The 24,641-nt window shown below is 42.1% G+C and overlaps 1 protein-coding gene across 9 annotated transcripts in view; it reads left to right on the forward strand.

The window, feature by feature from the left end:
• Positions 1–24,641, forward strand: part of DACH2 (dachshund family transcription factor 2) — a 314,613-nt gene that overhangs the window by 233,780 nt on the left and 56,192 nt on the right. For all 9 annotated transcript variants that reach the window (XM_083424218.1, XM_083424217.1, XM_083424211.1 and 6 more), the window contains 3 exons: positions 5,680–5,835; positions 10,508–10,680; positions 23,217–23,352. In XM_083424218.1, the coding sequence (XP_083280344.1) occupies positions 5,680–5,835; positions 10,508–10,680; positions 23,217–23,352 (465 nt within the window). The remainder of the gene's footprint in view (positions 1–5,679; positions 5,836–10,507; positions 10,681–23,216; positions 23,353–24,641) is intronic.

The raw sequence follows: 24,641 nt of genomic DNA on the forward strand, positions 1-24,641 counted from the left end.
CAATTGAGGAATTTGTCCCAACAGATTTTTATGGTGGAAATGCTGCCGGTGTGAGGCGGCTATTCTCCTACACAGGGAAAGTCACACAGTTGTTGTGAGGATGAAAGGCCATGTGCTTGAGCTCCTAGGAGGAAAGGTGGGATATAAAGGAAACAAAAAGCCCAGGGGTCCCCAACATTTTGATGGGGAACCCATTTCACAGAAGAAAAAACTGAAAATAAAACCCTCTTTAAAAAATCCTAGCGAAGTGTCTTGGCCAAAGAATACAATAAAGGCAACTGCCTGCATTCCCCCAAAGCCCCTGAGGGACGGTGGACCTTAAGCTGGCAACAAGGGGATGTCTGATGGTGCTATGGCGCCCACGAGCACCACACTGGGGACTCCAGTGCTGGCCATACTGCCACACCACAACTCTGTATGGAGAGCCAAAGTATAGAAAAGGGGTGCCTAGCTACATTAAAAGGCCTCTTTTCAGAATTGGGGCCAGTGGCGCATGGGGGTGTCAGGAATAGGGCTGGTGCCATAATCCTCATCTCCCCTACAGACATTTGTTCTACATGTGGAAGGGGAGATCTGAAAACATCTGAAAACAACATTTGTAGTCAGCTTATAAAACAGTACTCTTAAGAGGTCACCTTCACCTTCTTTGAATGGATGGCATCTCTGTAATATGTATTGTTTCATTCCATACAATTTCTGAAACCAGCTCAGCTGAACTTGTTTATCAGAGAAGGCTTCTGTTTCTGACTGAAATTTTATATGTAGTGTCCCTGTTGGCCTGCGTTTCAGTTCCTTTTCCTCTTGGTTAGCATCTATCATTCAGACATCTGGAACGTGCCCAGGCACAGATCATCTTCTTAATTTACACACTGCATACACTGTTTAGTAAATGATGTGGACCTCGACAGACTTAATTATGATAGAAAATGTGTTGTTCTTTTTCAAAGGCAACATGGAATCATAGAACTGTAGAGTTGGAAGGGACCCTGAGGGTCATCTAGTCCAACCCCCTGCAATGCAAGAATCTCAACTAAAGCATCCATGGCAGATGGCCATCCAGCCTCTGCTAAAAAACCCTCAATGAAGGAGAGTCCACCACCTTCTGAGGGAGTCCATTCCACTGCCAAACAGCTCTTATTGTCAGAAAGTTCTTCCTCTTGTTTAGCCACCTTTGGTCAGAAAAAATATGAAGTCAGAGTTACTTTTAGCATTAACTACAGATTGTTTGTGTATTTCTCTCTCTTGGTTTATCACTACAGTGGTACCTTGGGTTACATACGCTTCAGGTTACATAGGTTACAGACTCCGCTAACCCAGAAATATTACCTCAGGTTAAGAACTTTGCTTCAGGATGAGAACAGAAATCGTGCAGTGGCGGCGCAGCAGCAGCAGGAGGCCCCATTAGCTAAAGTGGTGCTTCAGTTAAGAACAGTTTCAGGTTAAGAACAGACCTTCGGAACAAATTAAGTACTTAACCAGAGGTACCACTGTATAAAGAATCAAGTGTGGGGGAGTGATTACAGTGTTGGACTAGGACCTGGGAGACTAAGATTCAAAGCACCATGAAAATTTACTGGGTGACCTAGAGCCAGTCGCCATCTCTCAGCCTAGCCTACATCACAGGGTTGTTGTGAGGGGAAAACCATTTATGGTTTCCTGAGCTCTTTGGGAGAAAAGTGGCATATAAATGGAATAATAAATAAACGAAATTGCAGCATAACCTTTTTCCCGAAAGCCAAAGCAAGTAAGGTTTTTACTGCATTGTTGGAGGAAGGGTGGTTTATGCCTCTCTCTGTTTTTTTAAGTTAAAGGTAAAGGTAAAGGTACCCCTGCCCGTACGGGCCAGTCTTGCCAGAGTCTAGGGTTGTACGCACATCTCACTCAAGAGGCCGGGGGCCAGCGCTGTCCGGAGACACTTCCGGGTCACGTGGCCAGCGTGACATCGCTGCTCTGGCGAGCCAGAGCCGCACACGGAAACGCTGTTTACCTTCCCGCTAGTAAGCAGTCCCTATTTATCTACTTGCACCCGGGAGTGCTTTCGAACTGCTAGGTTGGCAGGCGCTGGGACCGAACAATGGGAGCGCATCCCGCCACGGGGATTCGAACCGCCAACCTTTCGATCGGCAAGCCCTAGGCGCTGAGGCTTTTACCCACAGCGCCACCCGCGTCCCTTAAGTTACTGTGACACAAAATGTGCTTAGCAATATGTGATGGAGATCAAATTCTCAAGCCCTTAAAACTTTAATTTGATTCTGCCAACATTATTTAAAAAGTTAGAAAACTTTGGCCACAATCCAGAACACATTTTGATTTTTGATTTTTTTTTTAAGGAAATGGATATATTAATTTATGCAGACACCATATTGAGTGTTGTTTGTGAGCGTTTTATCTAGCTAACTTTTGTAGACACAGTATAATTACATAATGGCACATGCAATTCACATATTCATTCTGAATAAAAGAAAAAGATCAACCCTTTTAGAAACCAGAATTAGTGGGCTCTTATATCACTTTAACAGGAGACCCATATTCCTACCACAGAGTTAACAATTCCCAGAGAGAACTATAGCAATTGCAGCTCTGTGGGGAGAATGGACAACAGTCTCCCAAAAACTCTCAGCTCACTTTTATAAATTAACAGTTCCCAAGATTATTTGGGGGAAAGCTTGGGGTGGCAATTAACCTTCTCCTACTCAGAGTAGACCTGTTGACATTAACGGATGTTGAGAAGGGAGTACAAAATTGGTGATTAAAGGAAAGGATTTGGTTCAACAAGACAGCTCTTTTATAGGGACTGAATCCTTCCCCTCTCACACATATTGTAAAGCAACCCCTGACTTTGCCATATAATAGTTTAAAGAAGAAGGATGAGACCATATTTTACTTTTATTGTTAGGTGTACCCTTTTGAATGTGGGGTGTAAATCTAAAAACTGCAGTTGATGAAGCTACTTACCTATTCTATCATTCCTAAGGATAATCTCATGGGTGATGAGGATAATCTCATGGGGGGAAGAGGTAACCCCACAAAAGAATGTCAAAAAATGTCCACAACCTGGTTCCCACCAGATGTTTTAGTCTACAGCTTCCATCATTACTGATAACTGACCACTCTGGAGCTGATTGGAGTTGTAATCTAAAGCATGTGGAGAGTGCCAGGTGGGTGCAAGCTGACCTACAAGAACTCAACTTCCAAGGAAAAGGAACTTTTTAATTCTAGAATGCAAAATGCATATTGTTAGCGTTGTGCTCATTAGTTCAACTGTGTTTAATCTCTGGAACACTGGCCTTTCAGAAGATGCAAATACGGCCATGCTTTGAAATGCACCCTATTTCAGTCAATGTGAATTTGGGACAGTCAGTGCACAGTGTGTTAAATTTACGATGGAAGTGCTGACACAACTAACGCAAATATAGCAGCGCTGTTGAACACCGCTGTAATTATGCCACATTATATTAAAACATATGGTATAATTTAGCTTGGCATAAATGTATCTTTCTTTGTCACTGCATTGCTCATCATTTTTGAAAATTACAAATCTGTAATAGTAAAGGTAATTCATAGCTTAGCTGTGGTATTAAAATGATGGAGTGTTTCCCTTTTTGCTCAATCATTGATCTTTCAATTTTTTTGTTCTGTTTGATAGCATTAATCACATTTATTAGCCAAGTGCTTATCATAAAGAATGTTGAGTGTTTCTATGCTGTTACTTTCATCTTCAATTAAGATACATTTTTCCTCCTGCCACTGTCCCTTACGCACCAACAAAGTATTACTGATTCTAATTGGAAATCAAGTTAATGAATTCCTGGCAGTGTCAGTAACCCAGACAGGCGCCTCCCCACCTCCACCCCCCACCCCCAGCTCCTTCGACCAATACAAAATCTAATCGAATGCTTTCATTGAAAAGGGAAAATAACAGAAAATACCTTGATTAACATTAACATAATACTTTGCTCTGTAGAAAATTATTGTGGCACATTGGCACAGGACCGAGTGCATGGGCAAAATTAATAATGCATTCCTTAATTAGAATTTCAGGTTTTTAATTCCTTTTTTAGCGGGGAGCCCAGATTAGAAAATCGGGGAGGTTTGGGCTGGCAGAAAATGGTTGAGTAGTCAGGGGGAGGGACCAGTTTGATTGTCTTTGCCTTGTAACGGGAAATGCACATGACCTGGTACATGGAACAAGATGTGCCACGTAGAACAGGGCAGTCCACTTGACACACACAACATTCTGCACCAGGGTTATCTGAAATAATTCCTTATGCTCGTCTATGACTGTAATAGAGAGGTGAATTGGAAATAATTCCAACAAAAACAGAATTCTCTGACCTATAGAACATTCAGCCAATGGGTACACATTTGTGTTGTCTTTAGTTTTATTGTTTCTTCTTCTAGTTGTCCAGAAGGGCCATCAACTATTAATGGTGTTTCAAGGGACAGCTTGGCCCTGACTTCCAGGCAAATTCTCTTCAGCTGCCCACTCTGAGATGTGCTTGTTTACTTGAAGAGCTGAAAAGATTCCGTGCTCTGTGCGTTATATACCAGAGATGGGGAGCCTATGATTCTCCATATGATGTTGGACTCCGACTCTAATCAGTCACAACTAGCCAATACAATGGTCAGAGATGATGGAAACTGTGGTTCAACAACATCTGGAGACACTGGCACCAACTATAGGGGGCCCACACCCCAGGGCTCTGACATGACTTCCAGACTTCTGAGGCGATGTCCAAGGTCCTGTGAAATCTCTGATGCAACTTTTGGTAGAAACCAGAAGTCACATCAGAGGTCTTCAGGGCCTCAGAAGTGCTGCTGTGAAGTGCCAATGTAACATGACATCACAACGCCATGATATCACATTATGTCACGGGTGCTATTGGGCACCCATAATCTGAGGCCAAAGTTGGCACCCCAGTGGAGAGTCACTGGTTCCCCATTTCCTGTTATACAGCATAGGCTCTTTCCACATAATTGGGAATTCTGGATGGTGGATTTCCTGGCCAGAGCTCATATATTCTGTACGTATGTAGTCTTTAATCAGTCCTTTGGTCATATTTGTGGAAATCAGGCTCATGGACAGAGGGTGCAGTCAGTCTTCTCCATCATTATTCCCCCCCCCCCATTCCCTTGGGTATGTCATATGCACAAGTCTAGAATCCATTATGTAGGAACTTCATTTAGCCATTGTCTCTGAACATCTTATTCCTGTGGGGTCTATTTCTACACTGTAAAAAACCAAAACAAAACAAAACCATTACTTATACCTGTTACAAACCTTTCAGTGCTGTTTGACGGAACTTTATTTTGTAATCCAATATGTTGGATGTTCAGTTCTATATATCAGCAGCAGCCAAGAATATATGGAAGTTGCTAGATCTTTCTTCTCCTTACAGATGGGCTTTCTCTTTTCTTCTGCCCGATTGTATCTTAGTAAACTCTTCACCTCACAGACGTCCTGTGTTGGGCTTATATTTGTGTCCTTTCTTTTGTTTGTTGTATGTATTTTTGTTTTTCTCCCACCTTAATGCATAATTGAACATTTCATCTAATTAACTATTATTATTTTTTTTAAAAAAATCTTCCTGTCAGGGTAGGGAAGAAATCTTTTCATGACCCTTTGCCAGTGATGAAAAATAATTGCTCAAAACCCAATCTTTGCACTCTCTTTTCCAGGTGGAAGTGAATCTTCATGGGATAAAGAGAAACTTCAGTCACCCATCCCACCGGGATCCCATCACGGGGTCAGCCATGCGACTCTGGCAGGGCAGCCAAGTCTGGGAAGTGCTCATCCTCTCAGCCCTCTGCAGCAAAACCATCTGCTCACAAACAGTATGTATGATGGTATCCCCTTTTCATCCTCCACATGGCCATGAGAAGTGTGGGAAGAAAGCTGAAAACATTAAAAAGCTGGGCTGAAAATCCTACCACACTTTCACCCCCTGCAAAAGTGTGTGGAGATACTTAGAAACTTTTTGAGGGCCAAGTGGATTCTAAGAATTGTCAGGATGGTGTTCTTAAATACAAGGTATTTACATCGTCAGGAAAACCTTAATACTGCTTCAGGTGACCAACGTGGCTGCTCTCAACAGCCCAGTCAACATTCAAGGAACATAATTTCCCTGGGCTGTGGAGGCTGGTTCTTTGGGGCAAATGGCCCAACCAATCTCAGTCTTGATTCTTTCTAACCCACCTGTCTACCTCCTGCTTACAACAAATCCAGGGGGTAGGAGGATGAGGTGAAGGTAGAATGTGTTGGCTCAACCTGCCTTTGGATCTGGCTCCACCTACTGTTGAGCTCCATTCTTTCTGCCCTACCAGTTGCAATGTGTACCAGCCACCACTGTCCTTGGAAATCATTTGTCTTTATCATTTTGGTAAAGGAAAGGAAAGAACCTTGACTGTCCCTTATTTAAAGGTGAGACCACAATTAACAAAATGTTAGAATTCACCCACCCCATTAATCCAATCTTTGGGGGTGTTATTAGCCCCCTCAAACTTAGGCCTAATACTTAGGACCAGAGCTATAACTTGTAGTCCTAGATCTTTCATGAGTTACACTGAAATCTAAGCACTTTTGCTTGGGTTTGTTTACTTTTTTGTGTGTGCAAACAAATGGGAAGTGGACAACAAACAACAACAACATTTTATTGGGACATTTGGTTTTTTAAATAAAGCTGGAAAGAATGATTCCTTGTTGTACAAGTTTCATTGGTAATTCTGCCAAACTTAGTGGTTTGAAATCATTGGAAAATACAGCCTTCTTTCTTTGCTGGTGCACAAAAGAATATTTTGTCCAGGCAGGAGAAGGAAAGGAATGTAGATAAGTTGCATGCCAGATCGACAAGGAGGAAAAGAGTTGTGAAAGGGTGACAGCAAATGAATGAGGCAGAAATAAGATCTGCATTGTAATGTTTTAATTTGTGTTCCGAAATTTTAAAGGTAGGTTTATGCAATTTACTTAGGATACATATCTTTGTGGATATGTGATGCATACATACAAAGTATCTTGATTATTACTCCCAACGTTAGTTAAAGACACTGAGCAATTTGCACAGGTTCTTATAATAATGCATTCTCTAGTCCCCTATTTGGCTAAAAGATAGACCCTAGACTTCTTGTGTCGCATTGAATGACAGTAGCTAACTTCTATATACTGCTAAATTTCATTTTCTGTACTGAGGAGTTCAACACATTTGTAGTATCCAGTATCTTTTCAAGGTCTGCAAATGAAATTTATTTCTTTCCTTTCAGATTATTTCACTATTTTTATTATTATTGTTGATCACCCTGTTGTCTTGCTGATCACTCAGCAGTCTTCCGCAAGACAATTCAAGGGTTTATTGAATATCGGGCATTATGTCTGATTTGTGAACATGAGATGCATTTCCTTCACACCCCCTTTTGAAAGCACTTGATGTATTGTCCCTTAAAACTGGCAATGTGCTGTTAAATTCCGTTTGTAGTTTGCATTTAGTTTGCATGTCAATTGGACTCTAAGTAGGCACGCAACTCAGTGCGGACAGATGGTGTCTGGGAGGGTTGAAAACTCCATGGAGTATGAGGAAAGATTACCAGACTGCTGTGGGGGGCATCAATGAGGAAACAAAGACTTACGTTTGTATGAGCTTGGAGGGTTGGGTGAGGTTGTAGAACTGCTTAAAGAAAAGAGATGTCACACACACTGTTCCACAGCCCATCTAAGTGACCAATTAAATTTATTTATTTATTTAGCATTTTCTGTTAACATTTCTAAACTGGCAACCTCAGCAGTGTACAATAAAATCAATGAAACACCAGAAAAATTATAAAATCATAAAATGCAGAGCAAATGACCAACAATGAATCAGATTAATTTGTGTTTAAATTCAAAGATTGTGGTGCACATAACATTTAAACAGATTAATGTGCTGAAAAAATTAATATAAAAATGGTCGGGGCTAAACATGGATGTGTAATACATCCCTGTCCATCTCTAGCACAAAATTTCTTCTCAGGATTTTTTTTTTTAAAGGTCTTGCATAACTGCTACTCCTGTGAGGGACAGTGGAAATTATTTCACGTCTGTGCTTGGAAGTGGTGGTGAGAGGGCTAGTGCTCCAACATCTACAGTGGCTTCCTTTTGTCTTCCAAGTACAATTACACCTTCTGGTTTTGCTTTACTCAACCCTTTAATGCATTGAGTCCATATGACAAACACAGTCTATACTAGGGATGGGGAACCTCTGGCCTTCCAGATGTTGCTGGATGACAACTTCCATCATCCCTGACCACTAATTATTTTGGATAGGGCTGGTAGAGTCCAACAACATCGGGAGGGGTGCAAGTTCCCCATCCTGTATATACAACAGGAATTGAGAACGTTCTGCCCTCCAGTTGTTGTTGGATTCCAGTTCCTGTCAGGGGCAACCAACATGGGATGATGTGAGTTGTAGTCCAGCAATATCTGGAAGGCCACAGGTTCCTCATCGCTGGTTTAAGAAAAGAGCCTTCTCTGTAGTGGCACCTACCCTGCAAAAAACCCTCCCATCAGATGTCAAGGAGATAACAACTTATGGAAGACATCTGAAGGCAGCCCTGCATTTGGAAGTTTTAAATGTTTAATGTTGTATTTGTTGGAAGCCACCCAGAGTGGCTGGGCCAACCCAGCCAGGTGGGTGGGGTACAAATAATAAAATTATTAGTATGATTATAAGCCTCAGGCTGTGAGATTCCCCACACATATTTCTTTTTCACACATGAGAGGAGGAGAGGAAAAAGCTAAGCCTTCAAAGTAAGCTGCCATTGCTCATGAACTCAGCGAATTGTGGTTGATTCCAACCACAGTTAAGTAACAGAAGCCCAGATCAAACTGCAGTATGATGTCCTAGATGTTCTAAGGTTAAAATGCACATTTCCTTTCCCCTTGTATCGCATGAGCAGGAAGAGAAGGGTATGCATGTGTGCAAGCCCAAAGCGTAGGAGGCAGGGGGGTTGATCTCAAGATTCATTTCAGTTGATATCTGAATAATGTTTTTGTGTCACCTTCATCAAGAAGTCTGGGGCTGATGGGAGTTGTGGCCCTAAATATCTGGGGGGCGCCAGGTTGGTGAAAGCTGATTTGGATTAATGTGAATGAGCCTGGAGATCACCCCTTCCCTTAATAGTTATTAAAATGTTTTTGCCCTGTTTTCCATCTGTGTAGGACCATAAAGGTAGCTAAAAATGCCCTCAGTCACAAAAACACTTTAAAAGTTCATAATAAGTTCATAATAATTATAAATTTGAAAGCAAGCCATCCCATCAGTAAAACTTAACAAGAAGAGCAACCAACGCTTTGCTGGTCAGTTATACAATGAATCTTTTTGACTGAAGAATTTTCTCCACTGACATCCAACTCTGTGTTCTTGCAGCTGCATATTTTTAACCTGGGTTATACACCTGAGTTGTCTGTGTTTCTGGTCTTTTGTAATTACCATTTATGTCAGTGTTTTATGCCCAAGTTCACTCTGCTTAAAATGTTATCTCCATCTTTGTTAAGAAAGCTTTGCCCCTTGAAAATGCCATCTGTTTGCAGTGTGGATTTGTTTATTTCAACGTCTATTCCTCACCTTTCCCCAAGGGCTTGAGGAAAGTAGCAATACTTAAAAAATAAACCAAGATAACACACCGTAATGAAATTCAAGATATCCTATAGCTGTTCAGTCCAGGCCATTGCATGACAACTGAAACAAGAAAATACAGTTCTTCCGGAAGCTATTTGGAGGTTATGGTCTTGGACGGAGCTTTATGTTGCAGAGTATCTATTTGGCTCCCTCTCTATCTGATTTTGGACTCCAGGTCAAGATGTTATACACTTTTGACCTGGCTGGGAAGTAATGGTTGGTCTTAATCATTTTAGGCTTTCTTAAATCATTTTTTAAAAACACAGTATTTTATTAATGATATGTGTCAAGTGGTGGCTAATGTCCATTGGGACTAGTGCAGTGATAAGCAGGGGGGTCAACAGTTGGTGGGGCCAGAGATAACAGGGAGCCATCCCCTAACTGGTTGCAAGTAAGAAGGCAGGCAGATGAGGGCTTGTCAAGGGCAGTCCAAATGGACCAAAGTCTATATGATTAACAGATGGGAAAAGAATGGGCATTATTCCATACCTCCTTTTCAGCACCTCAAAGAAAAAGCCACAGAACTCTATATATCTTTCTGGTCTCTCTGTGTCCCCTCACTTTCTTCTCCTCCTCTACATCCTCTTCTTCCATCTCCTCCAGTGCAGACAGAAAAAACTTCCAACATTTTAAAAGTGCCCTGTGGCTCTTATGTAGCTTCCCATCCCCATCTGTTTTCTTGTAACATCCACAGATACCACAGATTTTCTTATCACCCCACCTGCAGTTTGCTGGGGAAAAGAACTGATAGATTATTAATTCCATGGAACAATTGCAGTCTTGAGTAAAATGTCGGATTATTAAGGAATGAAAAAAAATAATAATATTTAACTGATCCACAGCCTGTTTCCCCCCTACAGGAATAGATCTGCCTTTTATGATGATGCCTCACCCACTTCTCCCAGTTGGCCTACCTCCTGCTTCGGTGGCAATGGCTATGAATCAGATGAACCATCTCAACACTATAGCTAACATGGCAGCTGCAGCTCAGATGCACAGTCCTCTTTCAAGAGCAGGAGCTTCAGTTATAAAGGTAAGGCTCCAAGCTTAGTTACACAATCAACATAATCACATGGTGCAGCTCTTGTTAGAATATACCCTGGCAGCAAGAAGGGAGGACCTCATATTTACAAGCTCTTTTCCACACAGAGGAAATAAATATAGGAAAACTGGGTTTTCCCATGAGATGATCTGTTTCTAGTTCAAGGGGAATGTCTCTCAGGTCAGCAAGGTTTAGGGGAGTGAGTTGTCATGCATAGGTAATGTGCTCTGCAAATCATACAGCTCAGGGAAGTAGGAAGTGAAGTTCCAGGATCCTAAGAGTTATTACACATATATGAACCCCAAACAGCAAAAAATGGAGCAATTGGAAAATGAATAGAAACGATGAATGGAGTCATCTCAAGTACTTAGAGCACAGTGTTGATTACTGAGACCTTCCTTCCTTCAGCCTTCGTGGATTTGTGTGCTAATCATGGTGGAGCCATCAGTTCCTGAGAGCAGCCTTTTCCTCTCCCCCACCACATAAAATGCCTGGAATAGAGTCATCACCCATAACATTGTTGAAAACAAAAATGGCAGACTCCAGAATCAAGAATGTTGTTGTTAAACGACAGCCCAGAGCCTGCATCAGTGTGGGCCTTGCTGATGTTCACCAATATTAGTCTATATGTCGCTTCAATTATAATGTTTAAATGGAATTAATGCAATCAATAGACTGAATTGTGCAAACCCTATTGCAAGCTGTTGTATAAGTTAGTTGCTTCTCTGTAGTGTCAGAAGAGTCTGCTTCATGGACATCTTTGAATGAGGTTATCATGTGTGTCTCCCTCCTTGCCTTAATTTATCTAAAACAAAGCTGCCTCTCCCTGCCTTCGCCACTACCCTGCTGCAAAATGTGCCTGCTCAGCAAAGTTAACATTTAGTACTCTGGAAAGAAATGTCATAACTATGAAATTTGATTTCATCTTGACAAGAACACTATACATTAGGAAGAGCTACAGTAGGCCCATTTAGAAAGCCTTCCTTGCCATCTTTAATCTAGCCTAATGTGATTAGCAGGTCCTACTAGCACTTCTGTAGTAAAGACTCTTTGTCAAAAACTCTACTGTAAATCCCTGCCTTTACAGTCCCACTGAGGAAACTTCCTCTCTTTGAATCTTGGCTTGCCGTAAGTCATCCATGGGATCAGAATTTTAAACAAAATGTTAGCACTCTCTGTTCTACAGGGCATGTCTTTTAAAAGTGCAGAATGAACTGAATTGAGTGTAAGCTGGTTGTTGATCGTAGGACTAGGAATGGGAAGATTTCTCATTTCCCCAGTTCAGGAAGGCTTTGCACGGATGCTTGAAGCTCTAATGGAGGCTTCATCTTCTACACCATACATTTCCCATTGTGGTTTAATCAATGCCTCTATCCAGGGAACTCTGTGTGGGGAATGGGGTCGCCTTACAACCCTCAGTACCCTCACTGCTCCTAGGATTCTTTGAGGGAAACCGTGACTGTTAAAGGTGGTATAATAGTGTTTTAAATGTATTGTGTTGTTATGACTGGAGCTGTTACATAGGAGCCAGAGACTCCACCCCCTTCCTAATTCTCAACCAGAACCTGATCCATACAGGTGCATACAGTGGTACCTCTGATTACATACTTAATTCATTCCGGAGGTCCGTTCTTAACCTGAAACTGTTCTTAACCTGAAGCACCACTTTAGCTAATGGGGCCTCCTGCTGCTGCTGCACAGCCGTTCTCATCCTGAAGCAAAGTTTTTAACCCGAGGTACTATTTCTGGGTTAGTGGAGTCTGCAACCTGAAGCATATATAACCTGAAGCATATGTAACCCGAGGTACCACTGTATATGTAATCTGCTGCTAAGTAGCCTTGCATGAAGCTACCTGGGCACTTCACAGATGGCCCTGAAGCTCCTGGCTCACCTTCTTCATTTTCCTTATGACTCTGGTTGGAATGAGCCAGCCAGAAATTTAGGTAACTGGTGTGGAGCCCTCTGGGTGAAGTAATACCACTGTCATTGGTCTGAATCCATTGCCATGCATGTCTTATCCAGTGACTCCATTGTTATTGATGCCTAGATCTAAGGACTCCATTGTCATTGGTCTGAATTCATTTTCATTAATGATGCAGTCACTGGATGCAGTGACTCCATTGTCAGGATTGCTGGCAGCCTGGAGATCTGCTGAGGGAGAGTTTATGCTCCCTCTGCTCCTCCTCTAAGGAAACCCTAGGTTCCAAATCTGAGCTTCGACACAAGCCCCAGTCCAAATCCCCACTCACCCAATAAAAGTGAAGATGGTTAGCACTCAAAAGTGTCCACTAGTGAGCATGCCACCCTGTGACATGCAGCCACTCCTGCTTGTCTAGATGAAAGATACAGTGTGGGGAGAGGAGGGGAGGTAAACCCCTATCCTTTGCATGGTCTGGAATGTAGCCTATTATTGTGCAAAGATAAGAGCCATATTTGTAGCTTGGCCAACCTTTTGGCTCAGACAGACTTTTTCTCTGTCACCTCATGAGGCAGGGCTAGAATTATTATTAATGGGTAGAAATTGGAAGAAAACACACTTCAGCTAAACATTAGGAGAAATGTCATGGCAGTGAAATCTTCTTGACAGTGGAAACAGGCTGCCCTGGGGAGTGGTGGCTCTTCCTCTCTATGGATATTTAAGCAGAGGCTGGCCACCCGTCTGTCAGGGATACAAACAGGAAGGGTCTGCACCATCGTACATCCAACACACATTTAAAGCGCATGTCTTCCCCTCCCAAAATGCTTGGAACTGTAGTTTGCTAATTGAATTGTTGCTCTGTGAATGGAAAACTACAGTTCTTGAGGTTCGGGGTGGGGAGCCAGGTTCGGTAAATGCGTGTTGGATGTGCTTTAATTGTATGGTGCAGACTGTTCCCATTGTTGCATACTGCATTATAGATCCTGCACTCAGTGGGAGGTTGACCTCCAAGATCCCTTGCAATCTTGAAAATCATTTGATTCTACGTTCATTTAAAAAAAAACAACACTGGGGGAGGAGGCACTTTGATATTATGGCACTTCAAATGCATCAATATATTAGTAGTAGTTTTACTGATACATATGCCTAATGGTAAGAACACTGCAGATCTCCCAGTTATTCAGTTTGCTGTGCAATCATTGTGATGGTATAGCAGGAGGAATCGATGCTTCTTCCTCGGGGATACAGGTTTGAGACCCATAAGTGCCAGATAACAGTTCTTCCAAAGCTCTGTGGTAGCTTCTGGTAAATAATAACCAATGCGCTGTGTTTGTCTTTAATGTTGGGAGAGCTATTTTGAGTTGCAAATCCACATGCTTTTCTGTAAAAGCTAACCTGGGAATATTGTCAGACCAATCGCTTATTAGCCTTTTACTGTGCTTCAGGTCCTTTTAATGTTGGCTCAGCCGCCAGCGTTTGTTGTTAATAACAAATATAGCCCTAATGTGGGCTGGAAATAGCATTAACGTCATTAAGCCTGGAAACATCATTTAATCAGTCAGACACAGCATCAAATAAGGAATGTTTTCATAGTAGGAAAGAGATTGCAGGGAGCTCGAGAGAGAGAAAAGCCTAATTAGTTTGAAGAAAGTGAACCATATGATGGAAAACAATAGCTAGGCAAAAAGAAGGGTGGACAGTGCATTTAAGATGCCTAGAAGGGCTTGCTTCACCCCTCCTAAGTTTACCCATGCAGATTTGAGGAAGGCAATCCTCAAATCTCAACAGGTACAGCTCACTTCTTCTTTCTCCTCCTTCTTGTGTTTCTCGCAGCCAGGGGCAAATGGGACTTCCAAAGCAATGCTATAAGGGTGTGGGGGGGTTTTCTGGCCTCTTGAATCTCTGTGCAGAGCTTGGGGATGGGTGGCCATGGCAGGGTGCGGGTATTGCAACATGTCTTGAGCTCCAGTTGAGTCTCAGCTAACAGCCTCAGTATGCATTCACCTCCCCTGCTGTTCCTTCACTATATGATCGCATGTGTACCGGTTCTTCGTTTCTTGCTATTATTTTGGAGTCCTTTTTAATTTTTTAAATTATTTCATGCACCTCTACAAATCTTGGAATTCCCCCAAATAGGCAGATCTCACCAGTAGTTTCTCAGTAGCCCAGTTTTTGGCTTATAGTGCTGTTGGCATAGGCTGGCTGAGTTCAGTATTAGTTGGAAGGTCTCTCCCGCACCAGCATTTTGTACATAGAAGAGAGTTTGCAGAGGCTGGGAGGCTTTCTAGCTTTCTCTCTCTTGACAAGGAAAATGGAATGGGCAGAGAAACAACCACTAACGCTGCCTCACATCAACCAGTCCTCCTCGCCATAGTCTTAGCAAAGAAACTGTTCATCATTTGTTCCAGGACCTTGAATTCAGTACTTCCTTACAAAATGAAATTGCTTTCCAAGAATAAGCCTATTAGAACATAAAGCTGCTGCTAGCCTACAAATTATTCAAAATGCTGATGGACAGGAGCCCACCCAATTCCTATAATTTGCAAATGAGCAAAAAAGGTCTCCCAGCTGTGTGATGGGAATAGTGTATGTACGGGATTTTGATACTTGCTCTTCACTGTGCACCTAGTTCTGCAGAGACAGCTGGAAAATCTTCTAGATTATTTTCTCCCCAAGGGGTTGCAGATGCCACAGAAGCAAACTTGGAACATACTAAGTGCCCTGCTGGACCTGAGCAAAGCTCCAGCTTCATATGTTCCACAGTGACCAACCAGATGCCAAAAGGAAATTGCAGTAAGGTGTGCAGAAGGAAGATGGTGTTCAACTCAAGTTTCCACTTTTCTAATCCACGCCACCCCTGCTGAACCCATCTGTCTGTTTAATGGGATTTTATCACATATGTTGTTGACTGACATATAATGTAGTTTGACTATTCCTCCAAATGAGGGGTGGGGAAACTGTGGCTCTCCAGCTGTTGCTGGACTGTGACTCTCAGTATTCCCAACCATTTTAATTGCTGACCACAGCTGATGAGAGTTGTAGTCCAACAACATCTGGAGGGCCAGACGTTCCCCATCCCTGCATTAAATGTCCTCTTACCTTTATTTTAACAAAGATCTTTGTTGGGCCATTAATTCCCCCCCCCCCCACTTATCTGGAGTAGCAATACTGATAACAAGTCCAGGAAATGTTATAATAGCGCAAAGGAAATGTCTGTTACTATTCTTCGACTCACAGAGAATTGCCAAAGTGGTGTGTTCTTGGTTGGCTATTTACCAATATCCTCTGATTATCTATGGGTTTGTTTGGGTTGTTGTTTTTCCTTTGGTTGAGCAGCTGGCAATTAATGAGTTGATGAGAAATGGTCACAATGCAGTGAAATTAGTAAGTGAACATCTGGTATTAAAAGCTAATGCATGCTGAAGGTGGAGGTAATCTTTCAGATTATAGTGAAACAAAAGTCCAGTTCGGGTCTGAACAGGAAATGCTTCTTGTAGGGGGCAGGGGGACAGGGCCATCTATGCTGGCTCTGCCCCAAACATCCTATCCACTTATTTCCTAATCTTCTTGTGTTGGGTGGGGAAAGTCTGAAAGGGGCTTCTGATTGCATTCACTTGGACATGAGTTGAAGTATTCATACAGTTAGACACCCTTGATTATCAGAGTTCCCAACTATGCTGAGCGTTCTATGTAGGTTCAGTATTGAGAAGGTTGGGAACAGAGAGAGTGGAACTGGTAACGCTGGGAAATGGTGGGTGAGATGAGCTTGTGGAGTTAATGCCTTCAGGTTGATAGTCCTCCCCCCGCCCCACCCCCAAGGCATAATTCCTAAACAGCATTATTCATTTTATTGATACCAAAGTTACTTCCTCTGGAGGGACAACGACATTGTGGTAGAGAATGTTCTTTGCATGCTGGAGCAGGTGATCCACTTTCAGAAAGTCCAAGGTTAGCTTTCTGTTTGAAGTTTAAAAGCAAGAAGTGGTTAGTAGTGGGAAAGATCCCTGACAGTCATGGTTACACAGTAGTCTGGTAAGCCTTTAGTAAACCAAGTGGTAGGTTAGAAAAGTGTGAAGTTCAGATCATTGCTCCAGGGATATGCTGTGGATGAGAAGCTTTGCTGTGTACATGGAGATCCCCCAACTCCACCATAAGAGCTTCATTCATTGGGATTGCCCCCTGTGTTGAAAAGAATGAGAAAGTCTACATTCCTGAAGCTAAATATGCAGGTTGTAGCTCACATGAGGTTCTGAATTGAAACACATCCATCCAATTTAAGCCTGATTTATACTTTACCTGTGGCATGGTTGCCATTTCCTGGTGGTGGGATTCTGTGGAACATTTGGATGATTCTCTCGTGTGGTTACAAGGATTACATGGGCAAAACAGTTCAGAGCTCCACCATTTCTGAATATTTGTGGGGAGTGGGAATGTGATGGCCAGTCACTCCCAACATGGAAATGCTCATTTGGTCATACCCCATGATACCTCTGCATCCATTTAAATGTAAAAAAGTGCTCACTATTCCCATGTTGCTTTCACAAATTTAGCTGAACATGTGGGTGCCGGAGGGGGGCATAGCCGGAGAGATGTGCCAATCTTTAGGCAAGGCACAGAACATCTTTCCCTCTCACATGTTCTATGAATGCATGGGGAGGTTCTTTGAAAACACTATTTCAAAAGGATACAGTGGTACCTCGGGTTACAAACACTTCTGGTTACAAATACTTTGGGTTACAGACTCCACTAACCCGGAAGTAGTACCTCAGCTTAAGAACTTTACCTCAGGATGAGAACAGAAATTGCACAGTGGCAGCGGGAGGCCCCATTAGCTAAAGTGGTACTTCAGGTTAAGAACAGTTTCAGGTTAAGAATGGACCTTCAGAACGAATTAAGTTCGTAACCAGAGGTACCACTGTATTTGGTTGTCAAAAGATTGACCCAAAGTGCTACCCTTGATGCAGCCTTCAGCTCCTTCTGAGAAGTGCAGCCTCAAACAGGTATAATAACATTAAAAACACCACAGTGAAAACATCACTTTGAAGAGATAATTTACATTACCAAAGGTATTCTGTGTGGATCGGGAAGCCATACTTTCCCTATAAAATCACAATCTTGAAGTTTCTTCATTTTTGTTTTCAGAAAGATCCTGAAGCAGGGTGATGTTGTTATGCTGCCTCCAGTTTCATTAGCGAGTTAACTCCCACATTGCCCTGCCCAGAAGATCACAAGAGGAAAGGCATAAATTAAAAAGAAATATCGAGACAAATGTATGAATAAAATTTCCAGTATTCAGACAGAGCTGCAAAACCCACTTGTCAGCAGAGAAATGCCATTAAGTCCTTTAGGAACTCATTAATAGATTAACATTTGGATGAGTAATTATAGCTGCACTAGAAATAAAAATAAACAAGCAAGCCTTAGCATCACAGCTCCTCTAAACACTTGGCACACAAGTGAAGATCAATACTATGAAATATCACTGCTGGAAGTACTAAGGTCAAGTTGATTATGTCAAGAATAGATATGCTCTGCATGTGTGTGTATCTGTGTGTTATGTATATGTTGTTGTGAGTTTGGCTGACTTGATCACTGTGAATGGGTAGTTTGGGCCCTGGCAAAAGCCATCTTCTGTCATGTGGTACCCATTGGTACCGAACTTATAAAGGGGCTATGCAGAATGCATGGACTAACACACTACTGATAACCACCACTCCCCCATGGCTGATGCATGATCTTATCTATTTGAAGCAGACTTGGGTGTATATGCATAGGGTTCCATCCATGGAAATGGGAGCGCTAATGTCAATACTTCCACATGTATGAATCCCTTTAGGGTGTTGGCATCTAGTGGGAACACTTAGCCAGTGCATTCCAGACAAATTCATGGGTGAATTTAAAACCAAAACATAAAAATGCAAATAAAACATCAATGTTCTCATTCAAACTCCTACAGTTAAATCACATGTGTGCGCACGTGCACACACACACACACAACCGCACACTTAACAGCACTAAAGTAGGACTAAAGGTAATGTTGAATGCTTTTTAATGACTGGATGGTCTGCTGTAGTTCAGCAGTTCATTTGCAGAAGAGTAGGGTATGAGAAAAATGTCCTGCAGGTTGCATTTCTGTACATGTGTTAGAAGGGGGATGCAAAGGGAAATAGGACACTTATTGGTAAATGATATTATTATTATTTATTATTATTATTATTATTATTATTAGTAAGCCCATATGTGTTTGTCTATTTTAAACTGGCAGCAGTTTCAGTTTGTATGGAATGAGAAAGGAACAGAGAGAACTGGTGATTTCTCGACGGAGCTATTTATTAATTATTTTACTTTGAACAATGTATATAAACTGTTCAACTTTTAAAAAATGCAAAACAATGTACCAAAAGTAAGAAGAACGGTGCATAATGAAATAATATGAAACCAATAAGAAATGCAATAATTTCACATATCCACAATAACCAGCAATAGACATGACACTCAGACTAATCTTGGAAAGCTTTGGTAAAGAGAAATGCTTTTAGAATGGTGGCATAGAAGGCAAGGCTCTGCCACCCGGCTACTGGAGCATCAGGTGGCAGATGCTGGTGGTGTGGAGTGGTGGCAAAATGTTGGTGCACAGTTGAGTTGTCTTTCATTCTTACGCCATCCTGATGCCCTTCTGTTCAGCGAAGGACGCTGTCCCTTTGCCAGTGCTGAAGTAAGATTCAAATACCACCTCCTTCCCTACAGAACCGTCTCAGGTGTTAAGATTGGAAAAGCGGCCCTCTTAAGACTCATGCCACTCTAAGAAGTTCTTCAGGTGACAGCTGAGGAGAGGGCATTATCTGTGGTTTGACTGGTGCCTTCGTTATACACCTTTAGGTGCCAGGCTAAAATGTTCCTGTTTAACTAGGCGTTTGGCTGATTGACATCTTATGCCTTTTTAAATGTGTTGTCAAAGGGAAGGTGGTTATTGGTTGTCTTTGTTTTGATTTTTAGTATGGTTCGATGGATGAACGGATGGATGGACAGAGAGACAGACAGATGATAGATAGATAGATAGATGATAGATATAGATGGTGGTAATATGTTGTTAACCGCCCTGAGATCTATGGATATAGAGCAGTATACAAATTTTAATAATGATAATAATAATGACGACCAGCACTTTGAATTGTCCCCAGAATTGAACTGGAAGCCAGCACAGATTAGACAAAGTAATGTGCCCCCCCCCCCAAATCCCAGATAGTACCCTTGCCACTGCGTTTTGCACTAGTTGAAGTTTCCAAACATTCTTCAACAGTAGTTCCATGCAGGTCTACTTTATATAGGAAAGGGTGCAGCTGGTACTCCAGCCAAAGCTGTGCAAATGTGCCCCTGGCCACGTGTGCCACCTGGCAACCCAGGAGCACCTGCAGACTGCAACCCTGGTCCTTCAAGTAGAGTGCAATCCTATTGACAGCAGACTTTAGTTTTGTTGTAGCAGTCTTCTAATACAGGAATGGGGAATCTGTGGCTCTCTGGTTCCCCTGCAACTCCTACCACTCCTGACCATTGGCCATGCTTGCTTGGTTGGACCTGACAAGAGCTGGAGTCCAAGCACCACACGTTCCCCTTGTGCTTTTCTGATATTTTCTTCTCTCTGAGTGAGTAGTAATTCGCTATTCAGAAAGAAGCCTTTAATGTATAGGGCTAGCGGAACAACAGCTATTTCAGGAGAACAAAACTGAAATACATGAAGAGTGACACGGGGCTGTAAAATTCAGAAACGACAGAATGAAGTCATCAAGGTGTAAAAAAAAGATTTCAGGCTTTGAGCTTTGCAATTTTTCTATTGAAATGTCCTCATTGATTTGTTACAAATACTGTTAACCCTGTGTTTGGAAAATGGCGGGGACATTATCGCTTGTGTTCTCATTTGTAATAAAATAGATTAACTTGCTGTGAAATTTTAACTAGACGGAGACACAACAGTAGCTACCTAATGAACCACAGCTCATTGCTGTTAAGTAGCTTAATAGATGCATACTGATTACGGGGCTGAAAAATGGATCTGTTTACGTGCAAAGAAGAAACTGCTCGCATATATTAAGGGGCAAAAAGAGAATCACAACTGCCTTCCATTATAGAGAACGTCTCAATCCACATCCTGGTTCTCATTGCTGGGTCTTCATTTATCACCAAGTGCCATCTAAATGTAGTTTGTCAAGAGTCCAGACCTCTAGGGAGCTGCCTACCTGGGAAATGGAAATCCTTCTCACATCAAGCATGTGCCCACATGTTTAGTTAGCAATGATGCAAATTTGCTTTCTCTTTCCAAACGGGTTCATTATTTGCAAGTTAAGCTGTTCTGTCATTGTTCCATTAGGCCAGAGACTGCAACTCCCATCTTTCCTGACCATTGGCCATGCTGGCTGAAGTTGATGGGAGTTGGAGTCCAACAACATCTGGAGGCCCACGGGTTCTGCTTTAAAGTCTTGAATCAAAGGGGTTCTCTGGGGCGAGTAAGGGATTGGAAAAAACTCTTCGAATGCATGCAATAGATGGGAAGAATTCAAAAAACAGAACCAACACTTCCTTGTTTCTCTCTCAGGTCCTTTCTCAGTTTAGGTAATTTAATCCAGAGGCCATTTTCACTACCCAAAATAGTAGTAGTGCCTATTGTTCTCCTCCTTTTCTTACCAATATAGTTATAATCTCTGCAATAATATCCTACAGGTCCCCCGGGAAGAGAGAAGGAAAAAACACCCAATGTTTGTTTCAAACTGATTTAAATCAAAAATGCCCTCAAGATACAGAGGCACAAAAGGCCTTGAATAGATTACGATCTGTTTAAGGTTAACAAATATTTTTAATTAGTAGACAAATAGTACAGCAATTAAATGCTTCTCTTTTAAGTTTTATTAGTTATTGTATGTTCATTAAATAAGAGATAATGAGTTAAAAAGCATGTCCGTTGAGGATTAACCACTGTATAATAGATAGGCATCTGTTACATGATTTTGAGGTTCACTTGGCATTGAATGTCCAATAACTAGCCTATTAAAAAAACGAATTTCAGGCAACATTTTCAGCGCCGTGTGTTTGGAATAGACAAATGCTACGTACAGTATTACAATCAGGAAACTCTGTTCTAGGACCCCCTGCCCAGCCTGCTGGAAGCTGAGCTTGAAAAATGAGGCCTGATTAGTAGCGTGGCATCTTAACACATTGCCAAAACAGAGGAAGCTTCCTTATAGTGAGTCACATCATTAGGCCATCCAGTTCAGTGTTGTCTACACTGACCAACAGCAGCTTCCAAGATCACAGAGGGGACTTTCCCTCAGCCCTACCTGAAGATGCCAGGAATTGAACCTGGGGCATTATTCATGCAGAACAGATGCTCTACCACTGAGTAGTGGCCCTCCCCTCCCAAGAGGACATGTATCAATAACAGAGGACACAAAGAGGATAGATTTACATAAAATTTGCATGTGTTAATTTGTAGGTATAGAAAATTGGAAATAATTACTGTGATTTAAATAGTGGGTTGAAACTGTGACCAGTGTCCCTGCTTAGTCTGCTGTCCAGCTGCTAGCTACTGATGGGCAGCTTCAGGACTCATGATCTCCCTTCTTTTTTATCTTTAAATTGGTTGGATCAATCAGCACTTGAAACAGAGAACTGTATTCCGTATAGTAGGATACCTTACTGACTAGGGAAGCCAGAGCCTAAAATAAAAAATCACTGGGCAGGGTCTGGCATCAGCACGGAGAGAGATCAGAGCTGCAACAGGTGGTGAGAAAGAGGTCTTTGATGGATCTAAGGACAGAGCCTCTCAGACTTTGGCAAACCTTGAGGTAGAGCCTAGCAGATGTAGGTGGACCCAATCCGTAGAGCAGAACACAAAGCAATTCAGCAAAGTTGTGCAGCAGGAGTGGCTAGCCTTTGGCTCCCCAGATGTTCCTGAACTACAACTCCCACTATTCCTGGCCATTGGCCATGCTGTTTGGGGCTGATGGGAGTTGTAGTTCAGCAAGATCTGGCTACCCCACCCCGGTGTACAGCACAAAAATGCATTGGGGGTAAAAAAAAAAAAAGAATGTCCTTTGGGTAACTGATCTTGAAAGTGTATTCTAAAGTAACACTAAATACTATTTGATTGCTTTAATTGCTTACTATGACACGGTCATCTCACACAGCCACTGCCTTAGCTTGTGCCCCAGGTATTAAGGAGTAGGGTTAAAGCATCCCTGTCCTGCCGCACACCTCTCTGGGCTCTTTTCCACCTTTGACTTTCTCTCACCAGAGCACTCTGGAGCTGGTTGATGCCTGACTGCCTTTTGACTGCCTACAGCACTCTCCCTACCTGCTATTCCCAGTGGTCTTGAGGTCTTGAGTCCCCGTTGTATTCAAAGGCACTGCAACAGAGCCATGCCAGCATGCATTCCTGCTCTCCCTCTTGCCTACCCTTCTCTGCCCCTTCAGCTGAGGCACCTAGGATAGTACTGTCTTGGCAGATATTTGTGTGTGTTCTGATATGTTTGGGGGATGGCCTAGCCATCAGTCTGAACTGGGGCAGCAGTGGTGTACTCCAAATACTTTATTTTAATGTGCTTCTTCTTTCTAAAGGAGAGAATTCATGACAGCCCTTCACCAGCCCCATCCATGGAAGAGGGTCAGCGGCCCGGGAGTCATGCCTCTTCACACCAGAGCAGCAGCATTTCAAGTTCTCCATCGCAGCTTGACAACACATCAGATAGAATTGGTTGGTACCCTATTCATGGCGACTGTTCCGATGCCACTGATGTCTGGAAGTGCCCTTTGTCAAAGATCTCTCACAAGAGACAGGTGGAAAGAAAGCTAATTGTAGGAAGTGAGCATATATCCAAAGGATGCAAACAAGAAATAATGACTGTGGGTGGCAATAACATTTAATCAGTTAGATTAGCTACTTAAGAGCACAAGCCTAAGATTGTTCTCAGAGAAGTTGATCCCACTGAGTTCAGTTGGATTTATTCCCAAGGAAGATTGCACACCCAATTTTAAGTGGAGAGAGGAATATGATACAAGCTTGAATCCAATTTAATTAGGTAACAGTTATAACTAGTACTTCCTTACAGAATATGCTCTGGTTGGTTTCAAAAAAAAATTAGGAAACAGATTGTATTAGTTTAGGAGAGCTCCTGCAAGTCCGAGTAAAGAATACTGAGCTGGATAGACCAATGGTCTGACTCTGTGTAAGGCAGGCTACCTACGTTCCTATAGTCTCAGTCTGCAATCTGATTACAACCTGAAAATCGCCATATTTATTTTAAAATGTTTGCTCTCTGACAACAAACATTCATCAGAGTCATGTAAAGTATGTTGATAATAATAATATTTTAGAATAGAATTTTAATAGTTCTGTTAAGTATGACAAATGTAATTTTTAATCAATAAAGAAAATAAGAAAGCCAAATATCATATAGTTACCTCATCCATGTGATTTTACAGGTGCTACATTAAAAGAAAAATCTCAGTGGCAAAGATTATTGTCTTTGAACTGTCATCCATCAGTTTGGGTTGTTAACCATCTAGCTGTCTATATCTGTCTATTAAGTGAGAGGAATTACAGATAATTACCAATTCCTTAAATCCTCTGGTCTATTAAAAGCATTTTTCTTCCGAAATGATTTCAATGAATCACTCTTCTTAATTAGTTAATCTGAACATTTCAGAGGAAATCACTCATGTCTCAACTCATCTGCAGTTTTTCACTTTCTTTGTAGTTTTCTTTGTATTGTGCTTGCAGGCTTATTTTCCCCTGTCTGCAAGAATTGGTAATTCCCTCCCTCCCCCACCCCCCAAAAAAATCCATTCATTTTGTCCATAACCCTAGATTCCCATTTCTCATGTGTATGGCTAATGGATGGAGGGTGCGCAGTGCTATTTTTTTAGAAAAATAGGTGCCAAAACGCACCATTAACACCTCCTTCGTTCTCTTATAAGGGCAATGGTGCCCACTGGAAAGGTGCCGGAACTCAGTTCTGGTGAGTTCCTGCTGAAAAAAACCCT

The sequence above is a fragment of the Podarcis tiliguerta genome (assembly GCF_965153285.1).
Source record: "Podarcis tiliguerta genome assembly, chromosome: Z".
Classification (NCBI taxonomy): Eukaryota; Metazoa; Chordata; class Lepidosauria; order Squamata; family Lacertidae; genus Podarcis; species Podarcis tiliguerta.